The sequence below is a fragment of the Oncorhynchus mykiss genome, chromosome 24 (genome assembly GCF_013265735.2).
Source record: "Oncorhynchus mykiss isolate Arlee chromosome 24, USDA_OmykA_1.1, whole genome shotgun sequence".
Classification (NCBI taxonomy): domain Eukaryota; kingdom Metazoa; phylum Chordata; class Actinopteri; order Salmoniformes; family Salmonidae; genus Oncorhynchus; species Oncorhynchus mykiss.
In genome coordinates, this window is record NC_048588.1 from 39,582,951 (window position 1) to 39,595,215 (window position 12,265).

The 12,265-nt window shown below is 45.6% G+C and overlaps 1 protein-coding gene across 4 annotated transcripts in view; it reads left to right on the forward strand.

Moving 5' to 3' along the window:
• LOC110503405 (cGMP-dependent 3',5'-cyclic phosphodiesterase) overlaps nt 1-12,265 on the forward strand; it is a 233,189-nt gene that overhangs the window by 186,928 nt on the left and 33,996 nt on the right. For all 4 annotated transcript variants that reach the window (XM_036962131.1, XM_036962133.1, XM_036962132.1 and 1 more), the window contains exon 13: nt 10,521-10,651. In XM_036962131.1, coding sequence (XP_036818026.1) covers nt 10,521-10,651 — 131 coding nt within the window. The remainder of the gene's footprint in view (nt 1-10,520; nt 10,652-12,265) is intronic.

A 12,265-nucleotide genomic window follows, 5' to 3' on the forward strand; every position in this document is an offset into this window, starting at 1 on the left:
ACTCACTCACTCACTCATTCACTCACTCACTCACTCACTGACTGACTGACTGACTGACTGAGTTTCTCAGTTGCAAAAGCAGCAAGGACTTTTCACAAACTGCATTCAGCAAACGACGGAATTGTGAGAGTGAGCTATGTACTGTCCCACAAAATTGCTAAATATTGCAAGCCATTCGCTGAGGGTGAATTCATTAAAGAATGTTAAATTGACTCTGCAGTAATACTTTTCCCCGACCAGAAAGAGCTGTTTGAAAATGTTTACAAGATGAACACTGACACGGCGTGTTGAGGACATCGTAAGGTAAAGGATGTCACCTATTTCTCCTTGGCCCTGAACGAGAGCAGTGATGCACGTGACACGGCGTGTTGAGGACATAGCAAGGTGTCACCTATTTCTCCTTGGCCCTGAATGAGAGCAGAGATGCACGTGACACGGCGTGTTGGGGACATAGCAAGGTGTCACCTATTTCTCCTTGGCCCTGAATGAGAGCAGAGATGCACGTGACACGGCGTGTTGGGGACATAGCAAGGTGTCACCTATTTCTCCTTGGCCCTGAATGAGAGCAGAGATGTGACACGGCACAGTTGTTGATATTCTTACGAGGTCATAACCCCAGACATTAAAATGACAGAGGGGCTTCAGTGCAGTCAATGAAGAGCACAACCACAGGGAAAGATTTATTGGAGGAGGTTAATAAGTGTGTGGCAAAGCTGGGACTGAGTTGTGAAACGTTATCCAGTGGGACCACTGATGGGTCCCCAAACTTGACAGGAAAAAACACTGGCCTTTTGAAAAGGAAACAAGATCAAGTAGCTGAGCTGAACCCAGATCAGACAATTATTTTCCTGCATTGCATTATTCATCAGGAGGTGCTCTGGAAATGTGTTCTGGAAATGAGCCATGTTATGGATACATCAACTAAAGTGGTATATTTCATAAGAGCAAAATGTTTAAACCACAGACAGCTTGTCTCACTGTTGGAAGAGACAGAGTCGGGTCATGTAGATCTCCCTTACCACACAGACAGTTTGTCTCACTGTTGGAAGAGACAGAGTCGGGTCATGTAGATCTCCCCTACCACACAGACAGCTTGTCTCACTGTTGGAAGAGACAGAGTCGGGTCATGCAGATCTCCCCTACCACACAGACAGCTTGTCTCACTGTTGGAAGAGACAGAGTCGGGTCATATAGATCTCCCCTACCACACAGACAGCTTGTCTCACTGTTGGAAGAGACAGAGTCGGGTCATGTAGATCTCCCCTACCACACAGACAGTTTGTCTCACTGTTGGAAGAGACAGAGTCGGGTCATGGAGATCTCCCCTACCACACAGACAGTTTGTCTCACTGTTGGAAGAGACAGAGTCGGGTCATGCAGATCTCCCCTACCACACAGACAGTTTGTCTCACTGTTGGAAGAGACAGAGTCGGGTCATGCAGATCTCCCTACCACACAGACAGTTTGTCTCACTGTTGGAAGAGACAGAGTCGGGTCATGTAGATCTCCCCTACCAGAACAAAAGTGAGATGGCTGAGTTTGTGGAAGGTGCTTAAAAGGGTGTGGGACCTGAAGTCTGAGATTAGATGTAAATTAGATGTAAACCTCATATCTGAGGCTGTTATATAAACAGCGTTATGGTAATGTGGCCGCACCGTCTCCCATGAGCCCCACAAAATTGCACCAAACGGACCAGTTCGTAGCTGGATTCTTCACCCATCTTTTATACCTTCTCCGGAACATAAACGTTGTTCGGACCTCAAGTTCTGTGAGGTGGAAGAAATTCCTTTGTTCTCTATGAAAATTCACTCTGTCTCTATACTGTGGCCATGAGGAGATCATCTCCTCCAGGAATTTATGACCTCTCTCTGACCACAGCAGCCTGTGTGTAGGAGACAGGGAGAGGGGGATGGGGCTTTGCTGTACCCAAAGAGGGCAACGTCATGACACCAGCTGGAGAAGTATACATCACTGCTGCGTACTTTGAACGGTGAGTTTTCTCGACGTTTTGAGGATTTCAAAGTTTTGGAAAAATGACATGATGTTGGTTTCCTCTCCTTTAACCTTCAATGTGGATAACACTTCTACTGACCTGCAACTTGAGTTTATCGATCTTCAATCTGGTGCAGTGATTGGAGAACTATTCAAAACACTGTCACTGACGAGGTTCTATGCATCTCTCGATGAACAAAACATTTCGAAGATTAGGAGTCATGCTCAGAAGATGTTTGTACAGTTTGGGTCAAACTGTGTACTGTATTAGAACAGACATGTTCAGTGATGAAATATAACAAGTCAAGTCACAGATCATCTCTTACTGACTCTCAGCAATCCTGCGCATAGCGACATCAGAAACTATACCTGACTTTACTGCTCTAGTCAATGCCCATCAGAGACTTCACTCCTCACACTGATTGAGTAGTTTAAATGTAATGTTGAGCTCTCTCTCTTTCTTGTGTTTTTGTACAACCCGTTAACAAGAGTTCTGTCCGTGGTGTTGAATGCACAGTGTACATTTTCCTCTGTGTAGTTCATTGCATGTTTCATAATGAAAATACCTCCCAAAAGGAGAACATGGATGTGGTTTATCTCTGTGCATGTTAAAAAAGTAAAATAAGTAGCCTATCTGGACGTGATTTACAGTAGATATATCTGTCAATACAGTCATATGATGTATCATCCTGTAATATGATTCCGGCCCGCGATGGCAAAAAATATATTCTAATGTGGCCATCCATGGAAATAGAGAGAAAGGGCAGGTGGTCAGGATAGGAGATGGAGATGAGGAGGTGTTCTTTTCAGACTACTCCTCAATGGGTCCAGATCCGACAGCCAGTCAGGCAGAGGGGTCAAAGTTCACGGTGAGGGAACAGTCAAGGTTCCTGAATGAGACAATAGGGGAAAAGGTTCATTATGAAGCCTTTTTTTGCGATACGGGAAGGTTTATAAGATCCGTACAACACGCTAGGAAAAATGAGGGGCATGGCGTCCTCTCACCCAGGAAATGGTTTAGGTTGAGGAAGTGATTCACAACAGTGTGTAAGGGTCAACCTTCAGACACTGTTTAGATTAATATTTTTTTTCTGGCCCTGGGACTTTTTTTGAGCTTTGCTATTGGTCTCTTTCTTTGCTGGCTTTTTCTCCCACTTCTTATGGAGACTCTACAGGTAGGCTCGCTTAACTTCTTATGGGCATGACGATAGCGTCCCACCTGGCCAACATCCGGTGAAATTGCAGAGCGCAAAATCCAAACTACAGAATTATAAATATTTAACTTTCGTTAAATCACAAGTGTAATACTATCAAAATAAAGCTTAACTTCTTGTTGATCCAGCCGCTGTGTCAGATTTTTAAAAGGCTTTACGGCAAAAGCACACCATGTGATTATCTGAAGACAGCACCCTGCATACAAAAGCATGAAAAACATATTTCAACCAGGCAGGTGCGCCACAAAAGTCAGAAATAGTGATATAATAAATGCCTTACCTTGGATGATCTTCTTCTGTTGGCACTCCAAAAGGTCCCAGTTACATCACAAATGGTCCTTTAGTTTGATAATGTCCTTCTTTATATCCATAAAAACTCAGTTTAGCTGGCGCGCTTCAGTCAATAATCCACCCAGTTTCCCTCCATCAAAATGCATACAAAATGAACCCCAAACGTTACTAATAAACTTTTCCAAACATGTCCAACAACATTTATAATCAAACCTTAGGTACCCTAATACGCAAATAAACGATCAAATTTAAGACGGAAAATCGTTATTGTCTTTACCGGAGAAAAACACCAAAGAACGCTGTCTTTTCCACACGCTTGGAAACACGACAGTCAAAATGGGAGCCACCTAGAAAAACTACAATTTCTGGCTCATTTTTCCAAAAACCAGCATGAAACTCTTTCTAAAGACTGTTGACATCTAGTGGAAGCCCTAGGAACTGCAATCTGGGAGGATTTTGCCTTATAATAAAAGTGACAGCCATTAAAAACAGTGTGGGGGGGGGGGGGTGGTTTGTCCTCGGGGTTTCGCCTGCCATATCAGTTCTGTTATACTGTTATAATTTTAACTACTCTAGGGTAGGGGGCAAAATTGGGAATTTTGGATGAAAAGCGTGCCCAAATTAAACTGCCTGCTACTCTGCCATAAAAGCTAGAATATGCATATAATTAGTTGATTTGGATAGATAACACTCTGAAGTTTCCAAAACTGTTTGAATGATGTCTGTGAGTATAACAGAAGTCATATGGCAGGCAAAAACATGAGACAAAAATCCAACCAGGAAGTGGGAAATCTGAGGTTTGTGGTTGTTCGACTCTTGCCCAATCGAATACACAGTGTCTATAGGGTCATGTTGCACTTCCTAAGGCTTCCACTGGATGTCAACAGTCTTTAGAACCTTGTTTGAGGCTTCTACTGTAAAGGAGGGACCCATAAGGGCTTTTTGAGTCAGTGGTCTGGCAGAGAGCCACAGGCTCGTGACGCTCATTCACGTGAGAGGTAGCTCTCGTTCCATTGCTTTTCTACAGACAAAGGAGTTCTCCGGTTGGAACATTATTGAAGATTAATGTTAAAAACATCCTAAAGATTGATTCTATACTTCGTTTGACATGTTTCTACGGACTGTAACGGAACTTTTTGACATTTCGTCTGCTCCTAGTGAACGCGCTTCGTGACTTTGGATTTGTTTACAAAACACGCTAACAAAAGTAGCTATTTGGACATAAATGATGAACATTATCGAGCAAAAACATTTATTGTGGAACTGGGATTCCTGGGAGTGTATTCTGAGGAAGATCATCAAAGGTAATTGAATATTTATAATGCCATTTCTGACTAATGTTGACTCCAACATGGCGGATATCAATTTGGCTTGATTTGCCGTACTCACATTATTGCATGGTTTGCTTTTTCCGTAAAGTTTCTTTTAAATCTGACACAGCGTTGCATTAAGGAGAAGTATATTTTGTATCGTTTATCAATGTTTATTATGAGTATTTCTGTAAATTTATGTGGCTCTCTGCAAAATCACCAGATGTTTTGGAACTACTGAACATAACGCGCCAATGTAAACTCAGATTTTTGGATATAAATATGAACTTTACCGAACAAAACATACATGTATTGTGTAACATGAAGTCCTGTGAGTGTCAGCTGATGAAGATCATCAAAGGTTAGTGATTAATTTTATCTATATTTCTGCTTTTTGTGACTCCTCTCTTTGGCTGGAAAAATGGCTATGTTTTTCTGTGACTTGGCTCTGACCTAACAATCGTTTGGTTTGCTTTCGTTGTAAAGCCTTTTTGAAATCGGACACTGTGGCTGGATTTACAACAAGTGTATCTTTAATATGGTGTATGTTTGAGGAATTTTAATTATGGGATTTCTGTTGTTTTGAATTTGGCGCCCTGCACTTTCACTGGCTGTTGACAAGTGGGACGCTACCCTAGAGAGGTTAACAGTTTTAGAAACTTTAGAGTGTTTTCTATCCAAATCTACCAATTATATGCATATCCTAGCTTCTGGGCCTGAGTAACAGGCAGTTTACTACCCAAGAGAGGTTCATATAAATGGCGCCAGAGAGGCGGGAAAAGAGGAATCTGTTGGGTGAGTACATGAAACAAAACAAACTACAAGTGGTGTTTCTGCAGGAGACGCATAGTGATGTGGTGAATGAAGTCGATTGGGGGCTCTGGTGGAAAGGGGGAAAGTGTGCTGAGCCATGGAGCAAATGTTAGTGCAGGGGTGGCAGTCTTTTTTGCACTGGGTCTGGCTGTTAAAATGTGCCCCTCAAATGGGAGGCTAGGGGACTAGATTGCTTGTAGTAAAAGCAGAACTGAACAACAGGGGTTTTATGTATGCACCTAACACAGGGAGAGAGAGAGGGGGCTTTTGTTTGGCTGTCTTAGACAGGAACTCTCACAGGTAGAACCTGAGGAGACGCTGGTGGTCAGCAGGGATTGGAACTGTACGATGGATTTTATGAAAGACAGAAATGGGGAGGAGCCTCATTCAGGCTCAGTGGGGGTGTTAAGGGACATCAATCAGTTTGACCAAGTGGATGTTTGGAGAACTAGACATTCCAACACAAGACAGTATACATGGGTGAAGGAGCACCACGTAACCATGGCTCGGCTGTCTATTTCACCAGGGCCTCGCCATGCATCCTATTGGAAGTTTAATGTAAAGATCTTAGAAGATGCCACTTTTGCTCAGGTGTCCAGACTTTTTGGGAAAGTTGGGGGCAGAAAAGAGAGGAGTATTATTTTCTGAGTCAATAGTGGGATGTGGGAAAAGTGAAAATGTTTTTTTTTCTGTCAACAGTACACAGCTCTCTCATCCTCAGAGGCTAGGAGAGTATTTGGGGGAACTCAAGTGTAGTATCAGTGAGGTGAAGGTAGAGATTGAGCTGGTGGGGCAAGGAAATGTAGTCCTCCAGGCTAATTTAGCCTAGGGACATGGGCAGTTTTTTCCAGGTTAAAGCATAGGGAGCACTTGTAAGAGCTAGGTTCTCCATCCTCAAGAAGATGGAAGCTCCCAGGTCCTCCTTCTTTGGTTTGGAAAGACAGAGTGGTGAAGCCAAGGGTATGCAATGTCTACGGCTGTCTGATGGGCGGGTGACCTCTGTGGTGGGGGAGATGCAGCTGTCTGATGGGCGGATGACCTCTGTGGTGGGGGAGATGTGGACTGTGGAGTTTTATAGGGCAGATATGGAGTTGTATAGGGCAGAACTGTGTGATCCTATGTGTGCTCAGGTTTTGTTTGCAGAACTCCCTAAGCTCTCTCTGGAACAGAGGGATGAAATGGACATTCCGCTGTTGTCCCATGAACTGGCAGAGGCCGGAACCCAGATGTCCCCCAGCCTTGCACCGGGGGTCGATGGACTCCCAGTGGAGTTTAATAAAAACAATTCTGGGGAATAATTGGACTGGACTTATTTTGCATGTTGCGTGAATGCGTCAGGGTAGGAGAGTTGCCGATGAGCTGTCGTCGGGCGGCTCTGACTCTCCATCCCAACAACCGGTACTTGTGTGAACTTAAGAACTGGAGGCCTGTGGCATTGGTCTGTGCAGACTACAAGCTATTTGCCAAGGTCCTCGCTAACATACTGAAGTCCCATCTGGACTCGATAGTACATGAGGACCAAACATATTCTGTACCGGGATGCTCAATCACGGGCAACTTGTTCTTAGTCAGGGACGTGTTCGATTAGAGTTTCTAATGTGAACTTTAGACTGGTCTCTTTAGACCAAGAGAAGACTTTTGATAGAGTGGACCATGAGAACCTGTTTAATGCAATTCATGTCTCTGTTGGAATGTCTATGTGAGAGGTTAGGGGTGGAGTTTACTGTTGGGATGTTTGTAATGGTGTACAAGGAAAAGGCCAAATGTGTGTTGTTGAATTTTCTGTTTGCTCAGGCAAAGTTGGCTATTTAGCTAACAAGGAGGAACAGGGTCAAAGGTGGAGGGATAACAGACCCTTTACTATTATCTAATGCGATGGTCTCTGCACCTTATAGTGGCTTGCAAAGGTATTCGCCCCCTTGGCATTTTCCCCATTTTGTTGCCTTACAACCTGGAATTAAAATAGATTTGGGGGGGGTGTTGTATCATTTGATTTACACAACATCCCTACCACTTTGAAGATGCAAAATATTTTTTATAGTGAAACAAATAAGAAATCAGACAAAAACAGAAAACTTGGGGATAACTCCCCCCCCCCCCCCCCCCCCCCAAGTCAATACTTTGTAGAGCCACTTTTTGCAGTAATTACAGCTGCAAGACTCTTGGGACATGTCTCTGTAAGCTTGGCACATCGAGCCACTGGGATTGTTGCCCATTCTTCAAGGCAGAACTGCTCCATCTCCTTCAAGTTGGATGGGTTCCGCTGGTGTACAACAATCTTTAAGTCATACAACAGATTCTCAATTGGATTGAGGTCAGGGCTTTAACTAGGCCATCCCAAGACATTTAATGTTTCCCCATAAAGCACTCAAGTGTTGCTTTAGCAGTATGCTTAAGGTCATTGTCCTGCTGGAAGTTGAACCTCTGTCCCAGTCTCAAATCTCTGGAAGACTGAAACAGGTTTCCCTCAAGAATTTCCCTGTACTTAGCGTCATTCCATCATTCCTTCAGTTCTGACCAGTTTCCCAGTCCCTGCTGATTAAAAACATCCCACTGCATGATGCTGCCACCACCATGCTTCAATGTGGGGATGATATTCTCGGGGTGATGAGAAGTTTTGGGTTTGCACCAGACATAGCGTTTTCCTTGATGGCCAAATCTGGTCTCATCTGACCAGAGTATCTTCTTCCATATGTTTGGGGAGCCTCCCACATGCCTTTTGGTAGAACACCAGACACTTTTACTTATTGTTCTTTCTGGCCATTCTTCCGTAAAGCCCAGCTCTGTGGCGTGTACGGCTTAAAGTGGTCCTATGGACAGATACTCCCATCTCCGCTGTGGAGCTTTGCAGCACCTTCAGGGTTATCTCTGGTCTCTTTGTTGCCTCTCTGATTAATGCCCTCCTTGCCTGGTCTGTGAATTTTGGTAGGCGGCCCTCTCTTGGCAGGTTTGTTAGGGTGCCATATTCTTTAATTTTTGGATTTAATGGTGCTCCGTGGGATGTTCAAAATTTGGGATATTTTTTTATAACCCAACCCTGAACTTTATCCCTGACCTGTTTGGAGAGCTCCTTGGTCTTCATGATGCCACTTGCTTGGTGGTGCCCCTTGCTTAGTGGTGTTGCAGACTCTGGGGCCTTTCAGAACAGGTGTATATATACTGAGATCATGTGACAGATCATGTGACACTTATATTGCACACAGGTGGACTTTATTCAACTAATGATGTGACTTCTGAAGGTAACTGGATGCACCAGATCTTATTCAGGGGCTTCATAGCAAAGGGGGTGAATACATATGCACACACCACTTTTCTGTTTTTTGGAGGGGGGGATTTTTTTAAACAAGTTATTTTTCTATTTTCACTTCACCAATTTGGACTATTTGTGTATGTCCATTACGTGAAATCCAAATCCATTCAAATTACAAGTGCAACAAGATAGGAAAAACGCCAAGGGGGATGAATACTTTCGCAAGGCACTCTAGGTTGGAATTTAAGTTCTATAGATTTATAACAAGTGTGTAGATGTTTCAGAAGATATGGAATGCTGGGTTGGCTGTCTGTACAGCTGTAGAAGATGGGTTGGATATACGGCTGTGGAAGATGGGTTGGATGTACAGCTGTGGAAGATGGGTTGGATGTACAGCTGTGGAAGATGGGTTGGATATACAGCTGTGGAAGATGGGTTGGATATACGGCTGTGGAAGATGGGTTGGATATACGGCTGTGGAAGATGGGTTGGATGTACAGCTGTGGAAGATGGGTTGGATATACGGCTGTGGAAGATGGGTTGGATGTACAGCTGTGGAAGATGGGTTGGATGTACAGCTGTGGAAGATGGGTTGGATGTACAGCTGTGGAAGATGGGTTGGATATACAGCTGTGGAAGATGGGTTGGATATATGGCTGTGGAAGATGGGTTGGATATACGGCTGTGGAAGATGGGTTGGATGTACAGCTGTGGAAGATGGGTTGGATATACGGCTGTGGAAGATGGGTTGGATGTACAGCTGTGGAAGATGGGTTGGATATACAGCTGTGGAAGATGGGTTGGATATACGGCTGTGGAAGATGGGTTGGATATACGGCTGTGGAAGATGGGTTGGATGTACAGCTGTGGAAGATGGGTTGGATATACGGCTGTGGAAGATGGGTTGGATGTACAGCTGTGGAAGATGGGTTGGATGTACAGCTGTGGAAGATGGGTTGGATGTACAGCTGTGGAAGATGGGTTGGATATACAGCTGTGGAAGATGGGTTGGATATACGGCTGTGGAAGATGGGTTGGATATACGGCTGTGGAAGATGGGTTGGATGTACAGCTGTGGAAGATGGGTTGGATGTACGGCTGTGGAAGATGGGTTGGATGTACAGCTGTGGAAGATGGGTTGGATATACGGCTGTGGAAGATGGGTTGGATATACAGCTGTGGAAGATGGGTTGGATGTACGGCTGTGGAAGATGGGTTGGATGTACAGCTGAGGAAGATGGGTTGGATATACGGCTGTGGAAGATGGGTTGGATGTACAGCTGTGGAAGATGGGTTGGATGTACGGCTGTGGAAGATGGGTTGGATGTACAGCTGTGGAAGATGGGTTGGATGTACGGCTGTGGAAGATGGGTTGGATGTACAGCTGTGGAAGATGGGTTGGATGTACGGCTGTGGAAGATGGGTTGGATGTACGGCTGTGGAAGATGGGTTGGATATACGGCTGTGGAAGTGGGGAGGTTTTGGTTATTGTGATGTGTGGTTTGTTTTGTATCAGGGGTAAAGGGCAAGGTGAGTAGGCAGTACAGGGGATATTTGTTTTTTTAAATTGGGGTTTTAATGAAATGAGGATGTATCATTAAAGAAAACCTAAAAATCTCTCTCTCACCCTCTCCCTGTCTCTCCCTCTAGGAGGAGTGTAGACAGCTGTCCAGTATGCTGGACAGTGAGGTGTCCTCTCTGCTGTGTGTCCCTGTGGTTAGCAGAGCAACTGGCCAGGTAGTTGCACTAGCCTGCGCCTTCAACAAGCAGGGAGGACAACGGTGAGACACGCGCACATGCACACACACACACACACACACACACACACACACACACACACACAGTGAGGAGAATGCATTCTAATAGACCTCTGGGTTCAAGAGATAACAGAACAGCTCCAGTGGCAGAGGACCAATGAGAGGTCGGCACCCTTAGGTGTGTGTGTGTACCAGACGATGCCCCATTAATCAATATGTTTGAGTGTTTCTCCACAGCCCCTACAACAGGAGTTTCAAACCTGCCCTGGATACACACTGCCAACACACACACACGTATGCCAAGCCAACACGCCAACTGGCCAACTCAGCAGACACACAGACATTCTCAAGGGGCTCTCTCACACACACACACACACACACACACACACACACACACACACACACACACACACACACACACACACACACACACACACACACACACAGAGTGTAACAGAGAGGGAGGTGAAGTATTGCTAAGGACAGCAGTAATCCCTGTAAGCTCTCTGCTGACGTTTTGGCTCTAGACTCTGAGAACATTTATCTTCCTGCTTCTGTCATATCTCTTCTCTCTCACTTCCTCCTCATCTGCTTTTCCCCTTCCTCTGTTCCTGCCTCTTCCAGTCTGTTCCTGCCTCTTCCAGTCTGTTCCTGCCTCTTCCAGTCTGATCCTGCCTCTTCCAGTCTGTTCCTGCCTCTTCCAGTCTGTTACTGCCTCTTCCAGTCTGCTTTTCCCTTCCTCTGTTCCTGCCTCTTCCAGTCTGTTCCTGCCTCTTCCAGTCTGTTCCTGCCTCTTCCTGTCTGTTCCTGCCTCTTCCATTCTGTTCCTGCCTCTTCCAGTCTGTTCCTGCCTCTTCCAGTCTGTTCCTGCCTCTTCCAGTCTGTTCCTGCCTCTTCCAGTCTGTTCCTGCCTCTTCCCGTCTGTTCCTGCCTCTTCCAGTCTGTTCCTGCCTCTTCCAGTCTGTTCCTGCCTCTTCCAGTCTGTTCCTGCCTCTTCCAGTCTGTTCCTGCCTCTTCCTGTCTGTTCCTGCCTCTTCCAGTCTGTTCCTGCCTCTTCCAGTCTGTTCCTGCCTCTTCCTGTCTGTTCCTGCCTCTTCCTGTCTGTTCCTGCCTCTTCCAGTCTGTTCCTGCCTCTTCCAGTCTGTTCCTGCCTCTTCCTGTCTGTTCCTGCCTCTTCCAGTCTGTTCCTGCCTCTTCCAGTCTGCTTTTCCCCTTCATCTGTTCCCACCTCTTCCCGTCTGTTCCCGCCTCTTCCCGTCTGTTCCCGCCTCTTCCCGTCTGTTCCCGCCTCTTCCCATCTGTTCCCGCCTCTTCCCGTCTGTTCCCGCCTCTTCCCATCTGTTCCCGCCTCTTCCCGTCTGTTCCTGCCTCTTCCTGTCTGTTCCTGCCTCTTCCAGTCTGCTTTTCCCCTTCCTCTGTTCCTGCCTCTTCCAGTCTGCTTTCCCCTTCCTCTGTTCCTGCCTCTTCCAGTCTGTTCCTGCCTCTTCCAGTCTGTTCCTGCCTCTTCCAGTCTGCTTTTCCCCTTCCTCTGTTCCTGCCTCTTCCTGTCTGTTCCTGCCTCTTCCTGTCTGTTCCTGCCTCTTCCTGTCTGTTCCTGCTTCTTCCTGTCTGTTCCTGCCTCTTCCAGTCTGCTTTTCC